Below are 24,601 nucleotides of genomic sequence, written 5' to 3' on the forward strand. Positions count from 1 at the left end.
CTCCCCCTTTCAAGGACCAGCGCAGGCACCCCCTCCGTCCCTGCCCACCAGCATTGGAAGCACACCGCCCTGAGCCCCCACAGCCCTGGGGCCGTCCTGCGGGGCGTGGTTCCAGGCCGGCAGTGAGGTGTGTGTGTTGGAAACTTCACCTCCGCAACGAAGCCAGGCTCCTCCAGGAAGACACCTCCCTTCCCCAGCTCTTGACTGCCTACACCGCCTTGTACACAGACTCTCGGGAACCCTCTGTGGGCCTGGGCCGAGGAGCTGCAGCCAGAATGTGCCCCCCGCCACTACTGCGGGGCGGGGCAGGGGAAATGCGGGCCCTTGGGCCCAACCAGGGTTCAAGGAGAACTGACCATCCTCCCGCTGTAGAGTGCTGGGCAGAGCAGAATCCCCAAACTCAACATGCCAGACAGAGCCGGATACTCACGGCTGACCCAGTCGCCTGGAAACATTCAACCTGTTTCGATTCAGAGACCCCCGACAAGTGAGGCTGGTTTCGTGTGTTGCTTCTCAATTTATTAATTCATCTGTTCTAAATTGTACAGTTATGAAAATAACAAAAACCAAAGCTGGAAGCCCAGGAATATTTACACTCTCTCCTGTAGTGAGGTCAGTCAATGTTGTCGCATGGATTGGTTATGTTTGGTACCACAAGGTGTTTGTAATTCAGACGAAACGGGACAGGTGAACAATGGTATGTACAGTAAAATAAAAGGGGAAAGTCATTCAAGTATCAAAATACAGAGACAAAGATTAAATAACATTTGTATTACAATTCAGTCCCATTGTCACGCCGTGAGCGACAATACTTTTGTGACAGTCATCGCAGGCCTGGGCATTTCAGAGACAGACCAGGTGAGAAGAGCTTTCTGACTTCGGGATGCCGGCTCCGCCCAAGGCTTCTCAAGCGGCTCCCCCGGAAAAACCGCCGCACAAGAGGAAGGCGCAGCGTGCAGGGCCCCTGCGGGGCCCGCTGGGAGGAAGGCCCTGCTCAGAGCAGCCGGCAGGCAACCAAGAGGCAGCCAGAGAGCCTGCGGCTGGCGACAGGCACAGCCATCGCACTTCAAGTCCCTGCTAACCAGGCTTCCAGGGTTCCCAGCAGCAGAGAGGGCGGGGCCTGCGCTCAGGAAGGGGCAGAAGCAGGGCTCTTCCCCCTGAAGCCTGTCCTTAAAGTGATAACATTTCTAAGGAAGGGGGAAGCAGCTGTCCCAGAGGACAGTGAAAAAGAAAGAGCTCCAGTCCTTTCCCTTCTCAAATACTCAGAAATAAACCAATCTCAAAACAAAACCCAGAGCCACAGCAGACTAGCAAGGCTTTCCAATTAGAAAATACCCTGAATAAATAAAGAAAATATAGCAGCTTCAAGGGGAAGAAACACCTATGTGACTTAAGAACAGAAGGCGAGAGGAACCGTAGTGTCTACACAGTCTTCTTTTTGGACCGGCCCCTGGCCTGAGGGGCGTTCTCAGGAAAGGACAGCAGGCCTCCCTTGGGCCAGCAGAGCATTACAGCGGCTTCCTTTACCCGCCCCCACGCCCTCATTAATTCCTGGAAGAAAGCAAGGGCTGAACCCGCACAGAGCAAGCCGAGGGGAACCCTCGTCGGCCCTGGAAGAAGCAGGAAGTCAAGTCCAACTTCCAGGTGTCGAGGTTCCTGTTTAGTACCGGAAAGGAGAGGCCTGCTGCCTCTGCTCCAGAGGGGAGGTGACCGCCAGGGCCCAGGACGGCTCAGCAGAGAGGAACCCACAGGGCCCAGCTCAAGCCAGCAGGAGACAAGGCCCTGCTCTCAATTTCTGGCCAACCACGGGGCTGTGACAGTGTCCGGGAGAGCTGCCCCTGCACGTGCACACCAGCAGCAAATTTCAACTCTGATCTCCCCCGGGGAAAAGAAGCGCCCCTGAGCCTGGACCGCTGATGCGGGACCGGACTGAGCCCTGCCTTGAAGCCTGAGGTCTGCTCCCTACTCCGCAAGGTCCAGGACAGGCGCCATGGCCCCGCCCCCAGGCCCGCCCACCCCGGCTCCGCCCCCGCCTCCCGGGAACCACCCCCGCTGCCACCCCGCTCCAGGAGGAGCACCAGCACAGTTAAAAAACACGCCAGCCACAGGCGGGCTGCGGGGCAGCGGGGCGCCGCCTGCCCAAGGCCACCCGGGAGACTCAGGTGGACCGCCACCTCTGCCCTGTCCACACCTGGAAGTGCAGCAGCTGGACCAACAGCTCAGGGACTCAAGGAGAGCCCTAACCTCAGAGACCGGCTCAATCCGCAAGGTTGCCGGCAGCCCTCTTAGCCGACCTGCCTGCTAATGCCCAAAACAAAGCGGCTGCTTCTCCTTCCTGACTCCACTCAGGCAGTCTGCAATCGCCAGGGGGCCCGTGGGCCGGCAGCCCGCAGCATCACCTGACCACGACTGTGCGGATACCAAGGAGGCTAAGAGCCCCTGGCGCCGCTTGGACGTCCCTGCACCGGGGCTGCTCACTCATCTCCCTCTGGCCCTGGGCCTTCACTTCTGGGACCCCGAAGGGACCTGGAGCCTCTGCTTTTGTCCAGTGCTGCTCAGGCTGCGCTCAGGTCCAGAGAGGGGCAGCGTCCCCCTGGGAGGGGTTTGAGTAGCAGACAATAGGTAGTCGCTGCTGCTGCGTTGGCCCCTTCCACAACCTGCAGGCCCCTGCTTGCTTGCCCAGCCTGCCGACCCTCGCCCAAACCCCACCTTGAGGACAGAGGCTGGACGGGCTGGCCTTCTACCCATCTGTTTCCCTGTCCTCCGAACCTACGGCCACTTGTCTGAAGGTTGGCAGTTTAACCGAGAGGTTTTAGCCAAGTGTTAAAAGTCTGTCTTATAAAAAAATGGTTTTCTATTAAAAAAATGTGTTGTGGACAAGTCACTTCTCGGCCCTCTGGAGTTCCAGTGTCCTGGGCTAGCGGCCGGCGGCGCTCCTGGCCCGGGCAGGCTCGCTGCGCAGACCCAGAGGCAGCAGGCCCAGGCCCGGCGGCCCAGAGGAGGTCCTCCTGGCAGAGGTGGGCCTGGGTCTTCGAAGCTGCAGGCCAGTCGGTGGAGGGTGGAGGTGGTGGCGGCATGGAAGCCTGTGCTCCCCACCTGTTTCCGCAGCACTGCCGCTCCTCAGTGGCTCAGCTTGGCAGAAGCAAACACACGGGGGAGGAGAGGGTTAACCGAGGGGCCTGCACAGGTGGAGGACACGGAAAGGGAACAGGAAGTGGAAGAAGGTCCCTCACAGCGTCCCCGAGCGCCCATGGCCCAGGGTCCCCTCTGGCTCAGTGTGTCCGCCCGGGAAGGCACAGGACAGGCAGGCAGGCGGGGGGACCACCCTGGTTTACCAGCCTGGGGTTCGATTCTGAAGAACCTGCTGCAATTCACTGGCTTTCCTATTGAACTATGCTGTGCAAGGCCCCCCATGGGGGCTGCCTCTCCGCCTCCCACCCCCGAGCTGACCGGCCCACACAGCAGACCCTGGGCTGCTCCCCAGCCTCGCCTCCATGGTGGCCGCTGCTGACCGGCTCTGTGGTGACAGACTGCACAGCCCTGAGCAGGGGAGGGGCCAGCTAACAGCTGACTACATGTGAGCCCCACACTGCAGACAAGCGTCAGAAAGGTCCTGGAGGACAATGGAAGTTCCCTGGTCCGGGTCCCTGCCCTCAGGCTCCATTTTGGGCAGGAGGACAGTGCACCATGTGCGCACGGCACGGGCCTCCCACTCGCTGGGCCCACAGGATAGCCTTCCTCCTCCGGGAGCTAGACCCCAGAGCCAGCCTGTGGCTTGCTGCAGGAGACACGAGGGGCTGACCACACGGGCCATTCTCGTCCTCGGCGGGGAAGACCCATCAGGACCGAAAGCCTGGCCGAGCAGAGACAGCCTGTGCTGTCCGACGCCCAGCCCCTGTGCCCTGAGGCTGACCGGTGGCCCTCACAGAAAGCAGTCTAACTCCGGTCCGGCTACACGGCTGGGCTCAGGCTCTCAGAGCGGGCGGCCGGCACCTCAAGTGCTGGACAGACGAGGCCGCAGGCTGGCTGTGAGCAGCGTGCAAGGGGATTCTGGCACCGGGTGGTCACAGTGGTTGGTTGTGTCAAGAAAGGTGCGAACGCACAGCTGTCAGCAGCGGTACCGGCTGTGGCTCGGCACAGAAGACAGCAAGAGAGCCGACTGGCCAGCCCGACCACAGTGCCCTGTCACTGGGCTGTCTGGGCTCTGCTTGAGAATGTCCCCACCCTCAGGATTCACAGTGCCTGCTCTCTGAGGCTTCTGGGGCACGGCGGGGCGTTTGGCCCTCTTGGTGCCCGCCTCAAAGGCAACTCATCCCCCCAAGCTGTCCTTGCCCAGGGGGTTCACAGTGTCCGGTGGCAGGTGCAGGCTGTGAGCGCGCACGCCGGTCCCGGGCGGGGCCTGCCTCAGCAGCTGAAGGAGAGTTGAGAAGAGCAGAGAGGTCGGGTGGCAAGGCACAGTGAGGCTAGTGGAGACAGGGGCGGGGCGGTTAGAAGATAGTGGTCTCATACTTGGTGCTGAGGCTCCGCTTGGCATCTGGTTTGGGGTCCACGACCCAGGAGACACTGGCATGAGACTGGGCGTCTGGGTCCATGTCGGGCGGTTCCAGCTGCCAAGGAAGAAGGGTGACGAGTCAGATGGAGTGCTGGGTCCGGGCCAGGGGCCGAAAGGACCCAGCTGCCCCTCCCACCCCCCGGCCTGGGCATCTCAAAGACAGTCCAAGGGAAGACGAGCTCTCTAACGTCTGGACGTGAGCGTGCCTGCTCAGCACGGCGCTTCCCCAGCAGCTCCCCGCGAAGTCTGATGTGAGAGACCCAAGAGGGACTCAGAGCACGGTCAGTGCAGGGCCCGTCAGCAGAGAAGTCCAAAGAGCGGACTTCCTGCGGGTGGCGTGGCAGAGTGACACACGCCCTGGGTCATCGTGGGAAGGCCACCTCTGGGCCTCAGCACGGGCACCTTGACCCAGGATTTCTCGGAGCTGTTTGCTTAGAGGAGCCCAGCCCTGCCTGAGCACTGTGCTCTGAGCCCCAGAGCCGCGGCAGGAAGGGATAAGGGTCTGAAACTTCAGGTCTCAGGTCGCCCCAGACGGGGCCAGGCCCCAGCCGGCCCCTGGGCTCTGGAGGGAGGCCACACAGACAACAAGGGCTGAAGCACAGACAGGGCGGCAGGGCGGCTCAGGAAAGGGTGCCATGCAGGCCGAAGGGGAGGCCACGTCTCAGGAAGCTCACAGGCACCGCAGGCAGACCAACACACAGACACAGGAGACACAAAGACCTTGACTCCGGGACTAACAGACGGCAGCGGTAGGTAAGAAGGACGGTGTGTGGTGCAGGTGTGACAGTAACAACAGCGACTATCGGGGGGCAGCGGCACCTGGGGCGCGAGGCAAAGCAGACACAGACACGGGGTGTCATGGGGGCTCCCGTGGCCGCGCTCCGCACCCGTGATGCCGGGCCCTGGGGGGCCTGATGGGTGGGGCCGGGGTGGACAGCTGTCCCCTTGCAGTAGAGGGTTTGTGTGCCCAAGTGGGGCCTCAAAGGGGGGCCTAACAGGCAGGGCAGCCTCCAGAGGGGCCAGCGGACTGGAGTGAGGGAGACCCCGTGAGCCCGGGGCCACGTACTGCTGACTTCCTCATGCCGGCGCGAGGCTTCGGCACCGGTTTGGAAGACTTGGTCTCGATCGTCTCCGCAGCAGAGGCCCCCAGGGGTCTGGACTTCTGGGCCTGCAGGGCCAGCTGGTAGGCCACCTCGAACGCCTGCCCCAGCGTCAGGATGATCTCGTAGGTGAGGTTCTGGGAGGAAACAGCGCATCTCAGGCACGCGGACGGAGCAGCCGCCCTGGTCTTGGACCCGAGAACGGGGACCATGGCACCTGGAGTCACGAGAGCACGCACAGTGGTCTCTTTTGTCTGTCCCTCAGCAGCTGGTGTACTCGGGAACGGGCTGAGCCCCACACACAGCTGGTCCTCACGTGTGATGTTCTTGCAGAGAAACACTAGGTGAACACAAGCCCTGAGCCCAGCTGACCAGAGTCCCTGGGGCGCACACTGGAACGGGCACACGTCTGGACAACGGTGAGCCCCGGTACCCACACTTTTACCCCAGCTGTCCCCCAGCTCCGCCCTCCACCACCAGCTCCCACGCTGCACCCCTGCACAGCGGCCGGCTCCCTCGGTACCGCCCTGCAGTCCCTCCGCCAGCCCTGTTCTGCTTCTCCCCTCTGAGCCCTCCTGTCCCCTCCTCCCCCGCAGGCCACGCCCCGCAGGCCACGCCCCCACAGGCCACGCCCCCACAGGCCAACCCCAGCTTGTCTCCAGGGAGTGGGCCGGCTCACTGTGGCATTGAGGGACTTCCCCGCCATTTAATAGGAATAAAATGGTGCGAGGGTTTTTATTCAGTTCCTATCTCTTTTTTTAACGGACTGCTGATGAAACTTCCGAGTGCTGTGCCCCTCACCCACCACCCCATACACCCTGTTTTCTGTGACTGTGCAGGGCACAGTGACCTTCAGGAGCACACAGGTGTGTCACAGAACTGACTGGCGTGGGAAATAGGAGCAACGAGCAAGTGCCAGGAACGAGGACTGGGCAGACCCCATTTCATCTTCAGAACCACCATGTGGGGGGTCGCAGTGTACCCCTATATGGGGGAGGAGCCAGACATCAGGCCCCGGCTACCTGTCCCCAGGGCCCCAGGATTAGGAACCAGCTCCTCTGCCCAAGGGTGACAAGGACCTGGGCCACAGCCAGGAGTGAGGACACAGTCCGGGGCCTTGTCGCAGGGCGGAGCCTCGCTTGTCCACTCCCTGTGGGCAGCTCATCTCAGCCCAGGCCAGAGCCCAGCATGAGCAGGGATGTGAGGAGAGAAAGCCTCCCGCCAGGCGGGCCCGCTGCCCCGACCAGGGAGGAGGGGCACATCGGGGAGACTGCCCAGCTGGGGGGGGTGCAGGGTGGCGGGTTCATAAACAGCCAAGGAGAGACAGGCGTGACTGACACTTGCTAGAAGACCTGTCACCAGCACAACCCTGAGAGGCCACCGTCCTCCTGCAGGAGTCCGTCCCACTGCGACGTAGCCAGGACGGGCTGGACAGCCACTGGGGTCTCCCTCATGAGCCAGACCTTTGCTGAGAGCCCCCCAGGCGCCGGGACGGCACTGCGCGAGGCCCCCTCAACCCAGGCCGCCCCGCTGCGGGACACCCACCACGTCCACCGTGCTGAAGACGTGGCAGTAGTGGTGGCTGGTCTGCAGGTCCTTGGTGATGTAGGCAAAGGTGCAGAGGTCCTCGGGGTCCTGGGCCGCGCAGGAAATGTTCCGGATCTCGTGCTCCGCGATGATGTTCTGCCAAGAAAAGCGGGTCTGGAACTCTGGGCTCCCCAAGGGCATGTCCTCTGCTCCAGCCTAGGTGTCAGCCAAACACCACTTCCTCTTTTTTCTTCTTTTTTTGGTGGGGGGCAGTGTCTAACCTTGCCCGAGTTCTGTATGGGGTCTCCCCCTGACCCTGGCAACTGACGGGAGTAAAATGTCCCTTCACATGCAATCCCCAGAACGGCCCCTCTGTCTCCCAGAGTGGGGGGAGGAGAGAAGGGCGCCCAGCACGGAGAGTGGGGGAGTCCTCTGCTCACTGAGGGACTCACACCAGAACGGCAGCCTCTGTCTCCCAGAGTGGGGGGAGGAGAGAAGGGTGCCCGGCACGGAGAGCAGGGGAGTCCTCTGCTCACTGAGGGACTCACACCAGAATGGCCCCTCTGTCTCCCAGAGTGGGGGGAGGAGAGAAGGGTGCCCGGCACAGAGAGTGGGGGAGTCCTCTGCTCACTGAGGGACTCACACCAGAACGGCAGCCCCTCTGTCTCCCAGAGTGGGGGGAGGAGAGAAGGACGCCCGGCACGGAGAGCGGGGGAGTTCTCTGCTCACTGAGGGACTCACACCAGAACGGCAGCCCCTGTCTCCCAGAGTGGGGGGAGGAGAGAAGGGTGCCCGGCATGGAGAGCGGGGGAGTCCTCTGCTCACTGAGGGACTCACACCAGAACGGCAGCCTCTGTCTCCCAGAGTGGGGGGAGGAGAGAAGGGCGCCCAGCACGGAGAGCGGGGGAGTTCTCTGCTCACTGAGGGACTCATACCAGAACGACCCCTCTGTCTCCCAGAGCGGGGGGAGGAGAGAAGGACGCCCGGCACGGAGAGCGGGGGAGTCCTCTGCTCACTGAGGGACTCACACCAGAATGGCAGCCCCTCTGTCTCCCGGAGTGGGGGGAGGAGAGAAGGGTGCCTGGCACGGAGAGCAGGGAGTCCTCTCTCACTGAGGGACTCACACCAGAACGGCAGCCTCTGTCTCCCAGAGTGGGGGGAGGAGAGAAGGGCGCCCGGCACGGAGAGCAGGAGTCCTCTGCTCACTGAGGGACTCACACCAGAACGGCAGCCCCTGTCTCCCAGAGTGGGGGGAGGAGAGAAGGGTGCCTGGCACGGAGAGCAGGGAGTCCTCTCTCACTGAGGGACTCACACCGTTAAAGGCCTACAGGCAGGTAAGTGGGCAGTACCCACATTGAGGATAAACAGGTGGCCACAAGCCTGCGGCCCCGGATCAGGACTTGTAGGTATGTGAGGGGCTGGCGCTGGGCTCGAGTGCGAGTGGAAGGGAATAAGAGGGCTGAGGACTCGGGGAAGACACAAGCTGGGGGGTGGGGTGGGGAGAAGGGTCCCCTCCCTCCCCCCACCAGTGCCCGTGAGAAGCGCACCTTGTTGGAGGCATCGATGAACTTGACTCCTTTGTACGTGATGGACAGGATGATTGTAGGGGTCTTCTTCATGTGCTCGGTGGATTTCTGAGGGACGGAGGGCCCTGTGAGCACCCCTCCTCAGGGCTAAGCCCCTTGGATCCCACAGCCCCTGTTCCCACCCCCATCCTTACACAGGGCCCAGTGGTTGCAGCTGGCACCCCATTTACTGCCTTCTGTCCTATCCAGCCCCCCTTGACCCCACAAAGATAACCTACCCGCATCTTGGCACAGGCGTCTTGTGTGGATTCTGTCCCTCGAAGGTCTTTGATCAACATGGAGCCCAGATACTGTGGGAGTGAGCAGAGACCAGGCTTAGGAAGCATCCTACACTATCACACACGGGTGACCCAACCAATCTGGGACCATAGTCAGATGGTTCCCTCGCCCAAGGATTCCCCGCCCCTGCGCTGGCTCCCCTCCACCCCCAGGTGCAGGGAGTGTCTGAGGAGCTCCCAGCCCAGTGGCGGGAGGGGGCAGGAAACACGGAGGCCGGCTGGGCTGGGAGGGCCAGGTCAACTCACATTGGCTTCATAACCGCAGGACTCGAAGATGAGCTTTTCTGGCCGGTGCTGCCAGCTCTGCACGGGGGCGTAGGGCGCGGCAAGGCTGGGGGGCCTCAGGGTCAGCCTGGCTTCGCGGTGCTCTTCCTGCAGACACACAGGGTCACGGGTCCGCTCCTGCACCCGCCTGCCCCAGAGGAGCTCCCAGGCTCCCTGCCCGGCTCCTGCACCCGCCTGCCCCAGAGGAGCTCCCAGGCTCCCTGCCCGGCTCCTGCACCCGCCTGCCCCAGAGGAGCTCCCAGGCTCCCTGCCCGGCTCCTGCACCCGCCTGCCCCAGAGGAGCACCCAGGCTCCCTGCCCGGCTCCTTCACGCCCACGGGAGGAACCTGGCCACCTTAGGGCCCAGGGGCCGATGCGGAGCAGACGGCAGGGGCAGACAGCCACTCAAGGGCACTGTGGCCAAGGGGAGGCCTATTTGCACCCAAGAAAAGGCTGAGAAGCTGGGACCTAAGCCCCCGAAAGGAGACTCAGTCGGGCAGGCTCTGCGACATGAGTCTCAAAGCAGACAGGAAATGATCAAAACCAGGAGGAGAGGACGAGGTTGTGTGAGCAGCACGAGGCACAAAGCATGGGGCCCAGGGCGGGGGAGCCAGACCCCTGGGAGCCTCCTGTCCCGGCCTTGGCCCCTTGATCTGACCCTGGGGTGGGCAGTCACCGGCAGGGACAGCAGTGAGCCCTGAGTCGTGGCACCCAGAGGCTCGGGCTGGACCCCTGGCACTGGCTGTGGGTGGGGAACGCCGGGTGGAGGCTGGTGTCTCTCTCCTGCTCCAACACAGCCCAGCCGTGCTCGGGCCGGGGGCCGGGCTGGGAGGCCCTGTCCTGCCCAGAGGAACAGGGGGACCCTGCCGCCAGCAGCCCCCTCCTGCCTGACCTGGATTCGGAAGCGCTCTGCCCGAGAGGGGGCCACCGGGTCAGGAAGGCTGTCATGCCGCCTTCTCCCTGGGTCCCCGGGAGGCAGCAGCAGGTCCGCGGACCGGGCGGTGCAGGAGTCATTCTGGCTCAGGGGGGACGACGTCTGGGAGAACAGGTCTTGGCACTGCGGCAGGGAGAAGTCCGGGTGAGACTCGGGGCCTGGCAGGCCAGACCCGAGGCTGCAGGCGTGGCCAGTCCTGGGCTGCTTGGGGCCCGCACGGCAGCAAGCCGGCGTGATGGGACAGGCGTGGTGTGAGGTGGCGGCAGACGAGGGGCTGGCCGGGCCCAGCCGAGGTCCAGCCAAAGCAACCCAATCCTTGCTGGAGCTGGGAGGCCCTGACGGCCAGTCCCTGGGACAACAAGCAGCCCCTCCAAGCACCTCCCCCCCAAGTCACCAGCGTGGCCCTCGGCTGCAGCCGCACATGGAAAAGGGGTGGTTATCGGGCTGGGAGTGCTCTCAGTTATCCAAAGTAAGTAATCTGTCACAACCCATCGTGGGTGTCGGGGGCACGTGACCGAGCCCACAGGTGTCTGCTGAGAGGACAGCCCCCCAATCGTGGGTGTCGGGGGCACGTGACCGAGCCCACAGGGGTCTGCTGAGAGGACAGCCCCCCAATCGTGGGTGTCGGGGGCACGTGACCGAGCCCACAGGGGTCTGCTGAGAGGACAGCCCCCCAGCGGGCTCCCCAGGCCCCGCCCCACAGAGAACAGGAGTCGGTCTCCTCAGTCCCCACAGCTGAACGCCAGTGCGGGCGCGGTTCTGTCCGCCCCAGCTCCCCACGTGCAGGGGGAGAACACAGCGCCCATGTCTGAGGCGCAAGGAAGGGGATGGACTCTCAGAGCCTGGCGCCTGGCATGGCTTGTCCCCACCCGTCGGCAGCTCGGCCTCCCAGGTTTGGGGAGACGGGCACCCTGGACCACTGGCCAACTGGTCGAACTGGCCGTTGCGGCCAGGGTGCCTGGCTGGAGCAACAGGGCAGCTGTGTCATGAGGTCCCTCAGCGGCCCGGCTGTAGGGACCTCCCTTCAGTCCTGCCAAGTGTCACGAGCTTTGTGCCAGGCTCCAGATCACACTGCACTGCCTGTCCCAGGGGCTCCTCCGACCCCTGGCCGCCCATCTGGTCAGCTACCCCGAGCACGGCGACTCTCACCCAGACACGGTGCCTGGCGCCCAGCCCCCGGGGAGTGGGTGCTGGCTTCCTGGGCCCCCGACACTGTACTTCCTGCTCATTCTGCACAGGGGAGCCTGTGATTGACGGACACCCGTCCTGGGCCTGGAGGAGACATGGCCCCTCTGCTGGAGGTCACGCTCTCTCTTAAGAATTCCCGGCCCTGGCCGGTTGGCTCAGGCACGCTAGAGCGTCGGCCTAGCGTGCGGAGGACCCGGGTTCGATTCCCGGCCAGGGCACATAGGAGAAGCGCCCATTTGCTTCTCCACCCCTCCGCCGCGCTTTCCTCTCTGTCTCTCTCTTCCCCTCCCGCAGCCAAGGCTCCATTGGAGCAAAGATGGCCCGGGCGCTGGGCATGGCTCTGTGGCCTCTGCCTCAGGCGCTAGAGTGGCTCTGGTCGCTATATGGCGACGCCCAGGATGGGCAGAGCATCGCCCCCTGGGGGGCAGAGCACCGCCCCTAGTGGGCGTGCCGGGTGGATCCCGGTCGGGCGCATGCGGGAGTCTGTCTGACTGTCTCTCCCTGTTTCCAGCTTCAGAAAAATGAAAAAAATGAAAAAAAAAATAAAAAATAAAAAAAATAAAAAAAAATAAAAAAAAAAAGAATTCCCAAACAGCTGCCTTCAGTTCCTAATGACACAGAGGACAACACATCCCTGCCCAGCCCTCCCAACTCACCCGCAGCTGGGAGAACCTTGGGGGCTTCTGGGGCGGCTCCTCGTAGGGCCGGTCCGCGAGGGAGGCGATGATGCGCTTGCGGTGGCCGAGCAGGTGGACCTTCAGGACCTGGGGGGGGCGAGCAGCAGTCAGGCGGGGCGGGGCCCAGGAACGCTCACAGCGGGGCGGGGCGGGGCGGCACTCACGTTGACCAGCTCCAGCTCCCAGAGGTTCTTCACAGAGTCGATGGAGCTGTAGCCGCTGGACAGGAAGGAGTGGGCATAGTCCTGCAGCCCCAGGGAGTCCAGCCAGGAAGGCACCGAGAGCGGGCTGCTCCCGTCGTAGCCCAGAGCCTTCACCTGCGTGGGGCGAGGGGGGAGGCGGGGCTGACCTCTCAGCACTGTGGGACACCGGTCCCCGGAGAGGCGGGGGGCGGGCTGACCTCTCAGCACTGTGGGACACGGTCCCCGGAGAGGGGGGAGGCGGGGCTGACCTCTCAGCACTGTGGGACACGGTCCCCGGAGAGGGGGAGGCGGGGCTGACCTCTCAGCACTGTGGGACACGGTCCCCGGAGAGGGGGGGGGCGGGGCTGACCTCTCAGCACTGTGGGACACGGTCCCCGGAGAGGGGGGGGCGGGGCTGACCTCTCAGCACTGTGGGACACGGTCCCCGGAGAGGGGGGGAGGCGGGGCTGACCTCTCAGCACTGTGGGACACGGTCCCCGGAGAGGGGGGGGCGGGGCTGACCTCTCAGCACTGTGGGACACGGTCCCCGGAGAGGGGAGGCGGGGCTGACCTCTCAGCACTGTGGGACACGGTCCCCGGAGAGGGGGGGGCGGGGCTGACCTCTCAGCACTGTGGGACACGGTCCCCGGAGAGGGGGGGGCGGGGCTGACCTCTCAGCACTGTGGGACACGGTCCCCGGAGAGGGGGGGGCGGGGCTGACCTCTCAGCACTGTGGGACACGGTCCCGGAGAGGGGGGAGGCGGGCTGACCTCTCAGCACTGTGGGACACGGTCCCCAGAGATGCCGGAGACCCGGGCCCGCTCACAGGGACCACACCAGAGGCTGCAGCTGGGGAGGTGTGGCGAGCTTCCGAGGGCCACAGAGCCCCGCCGAATCCCCCACCTCCCTCCCCTTTCTGCTCGGACTCTGGTGTGAGGTTCCCCCTCTGGAGACCACAAGAGCAATTCGGGTCTGGGGACAGTGACCTCATGAAGTAAGGCTAGTGGGGAGGAGGGTTTGCAGAAAGCCCCCCACTGTGTTCTGACGGGTCACAGACCTGGCAGGACAAGGAAACTGTGTCTGTGAAGGCGGCGCTGGCCTCACTGCTGGGACTTCCATTTCCTGAGTTCTGGGCAAGTGGAAGGGACGAGGGGACACTGGACGGAGAGCCAGCAGAGTCGGGGAGATGCTCAGCCCCCAGGGACACAGGCCAGGGGTCGTCTCAGGGACACTGACTGGCCTGGTCTCAAGTGACTTAGGAGACACCCCAAAGGGTTCCAGGGGCCAAGCCTGTGGGCACCAGGCTCCCACGCCGGGCAGGGTCCTCACTGTCCCTTGTCCTCCAGCTGGCTCTCGGGGCCTTAGGGTTTGGCGAAGTGAACGCGACCCTGCTGCAGGCTGGCACGGCCAGGATGGGGCAGACACCCGGAGTGACCCGCCTGCCCCCAGAGCCAGCTCCTCCCTGCCCTGGGCCTGGGTGGGGTTAAGGAGGTGCCCCGGCTCTGGCAAAGGCCGAGGCACAGAGCGGCGGTCACCTTGGGCAGGGCCCGCGCGGCCTGCAGCAGCTTCCGGCGGTGTTGGGGGTCGCTGATGCCGATCTCCCGCAGGTCCTGCTCTTCCATCACGTTAGGCCCCTGAGAGCAGAGAGGGGACGTGAGGCCCCTGCACTGAAGGCCGGGCCACCTGAGGGCATCAGGTCAGCCTCTCATGGTTTCTTGCCAAATTCTTCTCTTTGGGTCACAGGCACCAAGAGGGGGCGGAGACCTGGGCCCCCAGTGGGGCGGGGCCGGGCCAGGCCCGGCAGCAGGAGGCTGAGGGGACCACTCAACACCTGCCCAGGCCGCCCACTCCCACCTGAGCGGCGACCAAGGGAGCTGGGCGCAGACGTGGACCTGAAAGACAGGGCCCAGGGGTCACTACAGGCCCAGGCCCAGCCACAGGACAGCCTGCTTCTGGGTGAATATGCTTTTTCTTGGGAAGCAGGGTCTGTGACCATCCAAGGAGAAGGATAGGGAACAAGTCACAAGGTTCCTCACAGACACCTTCATAACTGAGGGCTGTGACCGTCACCTCAGTGGGCTGCTGGTGGCAGGCCCCCAGGAGCCAGCCTTACCCTGAGGAGGAGAGGAGTCTCAAGGGGGGTGGGTCACAAAAAGGCTCCCCTGCTTCAAGGAGGAAGGAAGGTCAGAGCTGAGCCCACTGCCCAGCACTGAGAGGGCGGAGACGAGGATGCTGCGTGGCAGGGAGGGCCCTCCCGTCGCCTGCTTACAACCCTGTGCCCTTGTTTCACAGCTGGGTAAATCGGGGCACACAGAGGTCATGTGCCTAGTGGTGGACCTCAGGCTGGAACAGACTGACCCACACTCCTTGCCCCGAGCTTGGGAGGACATCTCCTGGCTTTCTACTGCAGCGTCCATCACAAGGTAGGTGTTTGCATTTTATGAAACACGGAATTCACGAGTCTACCCTTCCCTCAGCCAGTGCCCCGCCCCCCACCTCCCGAGGCAACTGTTTCCACTTCCCTGGGGGCCCCTCCAGAGCCTGGCTGGGCACATGCATGCGTGCGCAAGCTTCATTTTCACACAGACATAATTCTTGTCCACTCTGTTCGTCGCCTTCTTCTCATTAGGTTAAAGCTGCAGGTGGCCAGTGTACTGGGGAAGGGGAACACCCCCTTTCAGCTTCTCTTGGCAACTGGCAGGTTGGTATCAACCCCCACCAGGTCTGACCTGGAGAGAACCCCAGGTCTGGACTGCCTTGTCCCATATAAGGTAGCCGGCAGGCTAAACCCCTTCCCGGGTCTACGGGCGGGCAGAGGGGAGAGCAAACTGAAAACACAGGGCTGGTGTGTTGTTCCAAAAGGGTTACTTAACACACTTGGGTGCAAGCATGCTGACATGGACCCAAATGCCGTGTCAGCCCGGGGAGGGATGAAGAAGGTACTTCCAGTTGAGTCAGGGGTCTTGGAAAAAGTGGCTGATGTCACTCCTCTATACGGAGCAGTATTTGTGTGTGTGGATTGGAAAGGCGCCACAGTCTCTCCAGACTGTTTATGTCCTAGCTCAAGGTCTACAGGAGGCCTGTGCTAGTTCACAAGGTCCCGGGCTGCCGGGCAGGCGGGTGCTTCAAGCCAGCCAGTCCCCTCCTCCCACGGGTTTGCACTGCCCTTGGAGTGGGGCTGGGGGCTGCTCCCTTAGAAGGCTGCTATCAGAAGGCAGTGTTTCTGGGCCTGTAGCCTGGCTTTTACTGGGATTTAAACTCCCCTAATTGTCAGGTCCCTTCTCAGCTTTGCCTGACTTCTGCAAAGATAAACTTTTTGCTACATTTATTTATTTTTTTTCTTCCTTTTTTTGTATTTTTCTGAATTTGGAAATGGGGAGGCAGTCAGACAGACTCCCGCATGCGACCGACCAGGATCCACCCGGCACGCCCACCAGGGGCGACGCTCTGCCCATCTGGGGCGTTGCTCTGCCACAGTCAGAGCCATTCTAGCGCCTGAGGCAGGGGCCATGGAGCCATCCTCAGCGCCCGGGCCATCTTTGCTCCAATGGAGCCTTGGCAACGGGAGGGGAAGAGAGAGACAGAGAGGAAGGACAGGGGGAGGGGTGCAGAAGCAGATGGGCGCTTCTCCTGTGTGCCCTGGCCGGGAATCGAAGCCGGGACTCCCGCACGCCAGGCCGATGCTCTACCACTGAGCCAACCGGCCAGGGCCCTTTTTGCTACATTTCAAAGTGGAGGCCAGGAAGCCATTAGGAGAGAGAATAGCAAGCCAATTAACTATAACCTCACAGTGGCGGGAGGAAAATGCGCTGCACTGAGCCTAAGAAATTGGGCGAGGGGAATTTTAGTTTTAAAAGCCGCCCTGAACCCAAACCTTACAATTCGTCCTCCTTGATATGCAGTGTTCCACACAGGTACGCGTGGACCCGCCTCTTTCACTAAAGCTGCATTGCCACCCAGGTTATGGGCAGAGTGTAAATTATTTAACCACTTCCCTGATGAAGGACATTTCCAATTTCTGCTTCACAAACAGTGTTGCGTGGAGCTCCCGTCCGTGCGTCATTTCTAGGGTGACCAACAGGAAGAGAGAGACTGCTGTGTCGAAGTGTGTGACAGATGGCACACGCCTGTCCGTGGGATGCAAGCTCATTCCCCATGCCTTCCACAGTGCCGGAGAAGGGGCTCACATCAGCACGCTCTGCCCTGCAGTAATCACAGCACCGGGGAGCCCAGCATCCCTTCACGTCCGGTCCATCAGTGGGTCACACCGCTATTCAGCGCACGAAGAGGAGGACTGGAGAGCGTCAACAACCTGTGGGGTCTCACATGCGCAAGCCCGGGGCCCCTGCCGGGAATCACCACGTGTCTCCTTCGTGTGTTTATCTGTGGAGTTGCGGGGTCTCACGGTGCGCAAGCCCGGGGCCCCTGCCAGGAATCGCCACGTGTCTCCTTCGCGTGTTTATCTGTGGAGTTGCGGGGTCTCACGGTGCGCAAGCCCGGGGCCCCTGCCGGGAATCGCCACGTGTCTCCTTCGCGTGTTTATCTGTGGAGTTGCAGTCTTTTCTGTATTTGATTTGTAGGAATGCTTTATATAGGAAGAGTCCCAGAAACACAGGAATTTAGGACCCAGCAGATTGGTGGGGAAAAGACAGTTCACTCAAGAAATGGACAATTTGCTGGCTGGGAAAAAAAGAAACTGGATCTTGACCCTTAGACTTTACATCAAAATGATTTTCAGATAGATGTAACATTCGATTGTAAAATGTGAAACTGTAAAATTACAGGAAGAAATGTGGAAGAATTGTTGGAAAAATCTCGGTGAGGGGAGGTCTTTCTTTCTAAACCTGACCCGCTGGGCAGCTCCACGGGAAGGTGTCTGTGTACTCAGGGACAGCCAGCAGGAAGGGCAAGTTGGGAAAACAATGGCTAACTCTTTCCATTGACTGCGTCATACGCGCCTTGACCGGGCAGGCCCTGGGTTTCAAACTGGTGACCTCAGCATTCCAGGTTGATGCTCTATCCACTGTGCTGCCACAGGTCAGGCAAAAGCTTAAGAGGTTTCTTAAATCAAGGTTAGGGAGGGAGGGTGGATGGGGGAGGAGCCACCCTGAGCGAGCCGGCACATCCATTGCTGTGTTGATTTGTGAGGCTAGCAGGTTCCCAGGAGAGCAGCAGCTGAAGCCCATTAACAAATAAACAGCTCCGGCCTGGGGGCGCCTGGGCGTTTCCACTGGCCAGGGCAGGACACACAGCTGCCCTCCTCCAACTCGGAACCCAGGGCTTCCCAGCACTGGGCTGGTTCAATGCGGCATTTACGCAGCCTCTGACTTCCAAGAGTGCTGTGGAGTTTTACTGGGCCCTGCCCCTACCTCTTCCCCACATTAAAACAATTTTTTCTGGGTAGAAATATTTGAAAATAAAGAAAGCACAAAGAAAAACATAAGACTTGACATCCCTAAATCTATGACCTCAGGGAGAAAAAACAGGGTTACCCCTACGGTGCATATTTCTAAGTGAATGAATTTTTTTTTTTTCAGAGACATAGAGAGAGGGATAGACAGGGACAGACAGGAACAGAGAGAGATGAGAAGTATCAATCATCAGTATTTCGTTGTGACACCTTAGTTGTTCATTGATTGCTTTCTCATATTTGCTTTGACCGCGGGCCTTCAGCAGACTGAGTAACCCCTTGCTTGAGCCAGCGACCTTGGACTCAAGCTGGTGAGCTTTGCTCAAACCAGATGAGCCCACGCTCAAGCTGGTGACCTCGGGGTCTCGAACCTGGGTCCTCTGCATCCCAGTCCAACACTGTGCCACTGCCTAGTTAGGCATGAATGAATTTTTTTTTTTAAAGTAAGATTGAGATCACTTCTTCCATTTCTGTGTCTTTTTCAAAGCTTTAATTGTTTTTAAATTTTAGCAAAATTGGGATTGTAGTATATATATTGTTTTTTAGCTGGCTTCAGTTGCATACTAACAAGTTGCGCACGCACAAGCCTGCACTTAGCTGCCCTCTCTGAGCAGCGGCAGTGAATGCACACATGCCCGGACACGGGCGTCTGGTCACTGGGCTCGCCACTGGACACTGCGGCTTGCTCCCTTGCAGGCAGCTTCTCTGCCACACCCAGGACGTACAACCAGCCGCAGTGACACAGCTGTCCTGGGCACGGTCATCGGGTGCAGGACCCTGGTCTAAGCCAGCACCTCCTCCCAAGACTGGTGCTGTGCTAAAGGGACCCTGGGTGCAGGGTGGGGAACAGGCAGAGAGGGGAGAGCACACCTGTCCCCAGCGCAGACCGCAGTCCCCAGTCCAGGGAGGGGGGAACGGCAGGGCTCTGCTGGTACTGCTACGGCCCCAAAATCTCAATGATGGAAAACCGAAGCCGTGCTCCCGGAAGCATCCACTCTCAGGGGCTGAAGGCTTCCGCGGGGCAGCTGCGGTGCAACACAGCTGCAACATGAAGGAGTAAGAAAGGGTCTAAATCAGAGCTGGGTTCAAATCCCAGCTGCTGCTCAATGCTGGTACAAAGTCAGGACCTTGTGAACAGGAATAAACCCGGCTTCCTCACAGAGTTATGTAACGAATTCCACGGGGCTGAGCACTGACTGACCTGCTGGCGGGACCGGGTGCTCAGTGACTCGCCTTGTGTTCACCCGCTCACTGCTGCCCTGCCGCCCTGCCAGCCGGCCTGGGTCTGCCCTGGGGCTGTCACAGATCTTTCCTACCTGACACCCTCCTCCTGCTCATGGCTGGCCCTTTACAAAGCTCACCCCTCTCGGCAACAGGAGGGGCTCAGCCTTAATCCACACCCCCGACTCTGCCGATGACCCTCCAGCCCAGCCCAGCCCTGTCCTCGCGTGGAGAGAGAACCCGACGGTGACAGAGAGCAACTAGCTCCGAAGACGAGGAAGAACAGCCAAGGTCACGGTTCCTGGCTCCTGATGCTGGAGGCCTCCCACCAGCCAACTTCACGAGAAGGGCTTCCCAGGTGTTAGGGACACTCTCCCCAGTTTTACAAAAGCAACACCTCTTGTGACCCTTGCATTCCCAAGCAGGTCCCTGGTGTCCCCATTCTCTCTGCACCAGGCATGGTATCCGTCCATCCATTTCCTGCCTGTCCCCCCACAACATTTCTGAGGCCTTATTTCAGGTCCAGGTGCCATATTCACCCCCAAATCAGCAGTGTAGATGAGCTAGGTCCAAGTCAGTCTGGGGTCAAAGGGCGTGATCCTAAGACCACCCAAAGCAGCTTGACTCCTGGGTCTGAGGACCAAGGCCATCTCTGCTTGCCGCAGGGAAAGGCCCCTGCCCATCCTCAGTGCAGGGAAAACGCCCCGTCACCTTAAATTCCTATGCAGCCATGTCAGCCCTGGGCACCACTGTGTCACAGGTCATAACACGTCCCCTTTAGACCTTATGCCTCGAAGAAGTAGGCAGTCCAGTGAGAGCCCCTGAGACCGAGCAACCCTGCAGGGGAGCCTGGAAGAACACCCACGTCTCCCGACTCCCAGTCGTCCTCTGTAAGTGGAACCGTGAGTTCTCTTTCGTGCAGTCCTCGTTCAGTTTACCCAACAGCGGGCTCGGCGTGCTGCCCGTGCACCTGGAGCGTCACGAGAGTGAAGGGCAGGAATGCCGGTGCCATGGCCAGCGGTGGCGGCAGCTACAGGCCCAGAAGGGTGTCAGCAGACCCCTGAGCCAATGCCCAGAGCTCACTGCGGTCTGAATCCTTACAGCCCCACCTCCAGCCTTTGTAGACTGGCCCCCAGCACACACAGGAGGACGGACTGGCCGGCCTGGACCCTGATTGGTGCCTGTGAGTGATCGCTGACCCCGCCCACCCCACCCACTGGCTCAAATGCCAGGCTCCGACTCTGGGCAACGATGCGAGCGTGAGGCCCAGACACAGCACCGTCCTGGGACGGGAGGTGTGGGGACCGTGGCAGGAGGCAAGGGCACCCCTCCAGGTCCCGGTTACCCAGCTTTCTGTCACAGCTCAGCAATTGTCTGGGGAGAAACCCCGAGTCCCGAACGTGGAGGTGTCTGTGGACCCCAGGAGTCAACATGCGGGCTTCATGGATGCCCTGGATCCCTAGTCATCACTGACACTGCGTGTCAGGAGACCTGCCTTGACAGACACCTGGGCCCCATGGCCCTGCCCCCTGCGGTCACTAAATGAACTTGCGATAGTCTGAGACGCCAGACTGGGCCCCTTCGTGGCTGCTCACACAGAGATGTCAGCCACCAGAAGCCACATAACAGATCCTATTCCATCTTACAGCGCAGTGAGCAGACAGGAGAAGGGGCTGGAGAAGGCCAGAGCAGCACCAACTGACACCAGCTGTTGTCACCTGAGGAACTCCACGTGGTCAGGCAGAGAGGGAGAGGGAGAGGAGGCATGAGGGGCCCAAAGTGCACACAACGATGTCTCAAGGTCAAAGGGCCCACAGAGATGGGAAGCAGCTGGTGTGCATCAGCCCCGGGACTCCAAAGAGTTAAGTGACCACAGACTGGAGTTGGCTCAGGAGGCAGGACCCACACCGTCTGAGAGTGTCCCTTTTGGGGCCTGAGCTCCACCAACCCTCCAGCGAGGGCCCTCTCCGGCCCGGCCCTGCTGCACACCACGCACAGCCTATCCGCAGAGCGGTCGGAGTCTGGGGCACTGCGGGGGAGGAGGGTGGAGGAGTCTTGGCAGGGGAGGTCGGGGCTGCGGCGAGGGCAGCACCACCCCTTGGCGCCTGGGAGGGAAGAAGGCCGAGGTGGGGTGTGGGAGGGGCGAGGAGGCGGTGTGGGGTGCCAGGGCTGGAAGCCAAGGTCGCAGCCCCACTGTACACGCGTAGTGGCTTTGGAGCCCAGGAGTGAGGAGTTAGTCCCGGACAGGAGCGGGGAGGAGCTTGGGGCCGGAGCCTCGGTAAAAAAACTTCGTGGAGGCCAGAAAAGAGGACCGAGCCCCACACCTGCTCATGCCTTTCCCCTCTCAGGGCCCGCCCCTCCGCACCTGTCCTCTCTCTGCAACACGTGGAAACAGGCTGCCCCGTCTCAGAAACAGACAAGAACACAGTGGGAGCCTGTCTGCACGTGGCACAAGCCTGTGGAGGAATAAAGGGACGGGAGGAGCAAGAGGCCGCCCCCCCACGCTGGCTGTGAGAGGCACAGGCTGGCCTCTGGAGTCTGTCTCCAGCTCATCCTGAGCCTGAGGCCAGACTCGTTTCCATGGTCCATTTGCCATCCTCACTGCTGAGCACCCACCACGAGCCCACTCTCGGTGGGGCAGAGGCGCTCTGTGCAACCAGAGGGCCGCCCCACCCCCAGTGTGGCTGCAGGCCCAGCCCACCTCTCCTGCCCCCCACTACCCCAGACTGGCCTCTCGCTGGCCTTCCCTTTTCTTTCCCTGCAGTCTCCCCAAGTCCCACAGTCTCTGTAAACCTCCAGGACAGCGAGTGGAGCCAGAGGTTCAGAGGTGGGCAGATCTGGGCTGGTGTCCCGGCAGCGCCCCCCGCCCTCTGGGCCTCAGCGCCTGTGAGTCTGCCAACAGTCCGCCAGAGCCCTGGGCCAGCGAGGGCCGGCAGGCGGTCAACACCCAGAGAAATAAGTTCTCCTCCCCTCCGCGCTGCTGTGGCACCGAGGCCTCCCCACAGCACTTAACACCTGGCCGGCTGCTGTTTTTATTGCTTTATGTGCCTTGTGTTCCTAGCTGGACCATCAACTTCTTTAAGATGCCTACGTTATTTACGTTTCTGATTTCAGATCCATTTATTGTAGAAAATGCAGGAAACCTACTATAGTCCAGGAAGGATGACGAAGCCACCTCTACCCCGCCCCTCGGACAACCACCGAACACGTTCTGCCTGCCTCCCTGGCACCTCTGTGCACAGATGTTTTCTCTTTTGAAAATTAAGCTTGTGTCGCATACGGATATTTTTGTCTCAATTCTCCCTCGACACTCTTAGGTGAATGTTTTCCCATATCACTCATTCTTCAAACACGTATTTTTAATGTTCACGTAATACTCCCTCCCGCGTTAGGGACATCATCTTATACTCTATCACCACTTCCATGAAGGGAGGTCCGGCTGGGTCCCCCGATACGGAGGCCTGCGCCAGGGAGCTTGGAGCTGCAACCCTGCTGCCACTCGTCACCATCCTCCCTTCTAACAAAGCCCATTTCTTATGGGCAGGATTTGTGGTGGAAAATGACACTGGTGATGATGCGTGAGCCATGTGGTGAACTGTACGAGCCCCCAGGTAAGGCTGGGGGGCACCTGGCAGCCCTCACGCCCTGCCCCTGCCCCCTGGCGATCAAAGGGCCCGTTCTGCCTGCAGGCAGTGCTCGCTAGTCTGGCTCAGTCATCACATCACAGGAGGAACAGCCAAGAGAAAGAGAGTGTTGAGCTCAGACAAGACAGGGCCCAGGAGACCATGGCAGAGATCTTCAGTTTTTTAAAGGGCTTAAATATGTCCAGTGTGGCCTCAAAAGGTGCACCTGGGGCTAAGAGATAGAAGCCATAAGGAGACACATTTTGCTCAATATAAGGAATGCTCTGAATCAGCCAGAGTGATGAAAATCATGAATGGGCTGTTGCGCTGTCAGGAGGGGAATCCCCCGTCACTGGGAAAACGTCACAGCAACAACAACCTGGAAGGGACCCAGGCAAGGGGATGACTGGACCACATGATGGTCAAGTGCCTTCCACCCTGAACAGGGGCTGCGTGACCCCACAAACACCCTGTGCTCCGCCCACAACACTCCTGCGGAACCCTGTCATGGAAAAGCTCACAGCAGCACCTCATCTGTGAGACACCCTCAGCGTCCAGATGCTCCACTGCATCTAGAGCCTGGCTTCCTGGGACCCACCTGTGCATCCTGTTGGACGGTCTCCAGGGCATTTCAGAACCCAGGGAGACAACTGCAGCCACGGAAAACCAAGCCCCATGGGGATACACTACAGCTAGCTCGACAGAAGCTACACCACATGCCACGGGGGAATGTTTCTAAACAAGAACGGCCCCCTCCTGTGTGTTTTCTTCCTCTTTTTTTCTGGTTGCTCAACTTAATTAGCCTTACAGCCCATCTGGCAATTTACATGCAATTACCCAGGATGCTTTGCATGGCTGCTCAGGCCACTCTAGGTGTCTGAAGTGACAGGCTCTGGTGAGGGGTGGTCAGCAGTCCCTGCACAGACTCTGCCTGCCAGCTGCCCCACAGAGCCAAGAGCAGTGACAAGGGACAGCTTATGCCCAGGGCCACAGGAGGGACCCGGAAGGGTCCTGGAACATGAAGCTGCTGGCCTCCTCCCTCAGTGAGTGCTCTTCCCAAGGGGAACAGACACATTCTGACAGAGGCCTCACGTCCTGGATGAACGTCTGACCCAGGGCCGCACTGCCCTGGTGCGGGCCCGTGACTTTCTGGGCAGGAGCACAGGGAAGGGCAGGGAGGCAGTTCTAATGGTGTCTTGAATAGAACAAGGGTTGGGAACTTGACCCTTTCCAAAATTAGCAGAAGGAGCGAGAAGTCCAGAACAGCCTCAAATACCGAAGCACAGGGAGGGGACACGTGAAGTCCACAGCTCCCCCCTCGCCCGACTGAGAAAAGGGTGTGCTCAGAGAGGGGAGACTTCTCAACACCCAGTGCCAGGGGCCACCCACCCCACTCACTGGCTGAACCCCTGCCCCATTCTGAGTTTGATGCCGTTCCCAAAGAACATGGTAAGTCAGTGGTTAGGCTATAAAAACCATTTATATACTCAGTTTAACTTAAAAAACTGCTATGTTAAAACCTAATATATTTTGGCCCTGGCCGGTTGGCTCAGCGGTAGAGCGTCGGCCTGGCGTGCGGGGGACCTGGGTTCGATTCCCGGCCAGGGCACACAGGAGAAGCGCCCATTTGCTTCTCCACCCCCACGCCCCTCCTTCCTCTCTGTCTCTCTCTTCTCCTCCCGCAGCCAAGGCTCCATTGGAGCAAAGATGGCCCGGGCGCTGGGGATGGCTCCTTGGCCTCTGCCCCAGGCACTGGAGTGGCTCTGGTCACAGCAGAGCGACACCCCGGAGGGGCAGAGCATCGCCCCCTAGTGGGCAGAGCTTCGCCCCTGGTGGGCGTGCCGGGTGGATCCCGGTCGGGCGCATGTGGGAGTCTGTCTGACTGTCTCTCCCCGTTTCCAGCTTCAGAAAAATACAAAAAAAACCCCAAAAACAAACAAACAAACAAACAACAACAAAAAAACCTAACATATATATTTTAAAGCTAAAAAATGACAGTCTAGCCCTAAGTTGGCTTTGGAAGGTGGCCTGGGGACAGTGAGCCAGGCCAGCTCCCTGG

At 60.8% G+C, this 24,601-nt stretch overlaps 1 protein-coding gene across 6 annotated transcripts in view; it reads right to left on the minus strand.

Moving 5' to 3' along the window:
* Positions 1-494: 494 nt before the first annotated feature.
* The window catches only part of ANKS1A (ankyrin repeat and sterile alpha motif domain containing 1A), a 188,685-nt gene continuing 164,578 nt past the window's right edge, over positions 495-24,601 (minus strand). For 2 of the 6 annotated variants that reach the window (XM_066359605.1, XM_066359603.1), the window contains 11 exons: positions 13,824-13,922; positions 12,271-12,423; positions 12,086-12,193; positions 10,200-10,364; positions 9,290-9,415; positions 8,984-9,055; positions 8,727-8,813; positions 7,198-7,335; positions 5,619-5,789; positions 5,273-5,371; positions 495-4,607 (listed from right to left, as the gene is read on the minus strand). In XM_066359605.1, coding sequence (XP_066215702.1) covers positions 4,488-4,607; positions 5,273-5,371; positions 5,619-5,789; positions 7,198-7,335; positions 8,727-8,813; positions 8,984-9,055; positions 9,290-9,415; positions 10,200-10,364; positions 12,086-12,193; positions 12,271-12,423; positions 13,824-13,922 — 1,338 coding nt within the window. In that variant the 3' untranslated portion in view covers positions 495-4,487. The remainder of the gene's footprint in view (positions 4,608-5,272; positions 5,372-5,618; positions 5,790-7,197; positions 7,336-8,726; positions 8,814-8,983; positions 9,056-9,289; positions 9,416-10,199; positions 10,365-12,085; positions 12,194-12,270; positions 12,424-13,823; positions 13,923-24,601) is intronic. The other 4 variants (XM_066359608.1, XM_066359606.1, XM_066359604.1 and 1 more) reach the window with 3 other exon arrangements.

This window comes from Saccopteryx leptura, chromosome 1 (genome assembly GCF_036850995.1).
Source record: "Saccopteryx leptura isolate mSacLep1 chromosome 1, mSacLep1_pri_phased_curated, whole genome shotgun sequence".
NCBI lineage: Eukaryota > Metazoa > Chordata > Mammalia > Chiroptera > Emballonuridae > Saccopteryx > Saccopteryx leptura.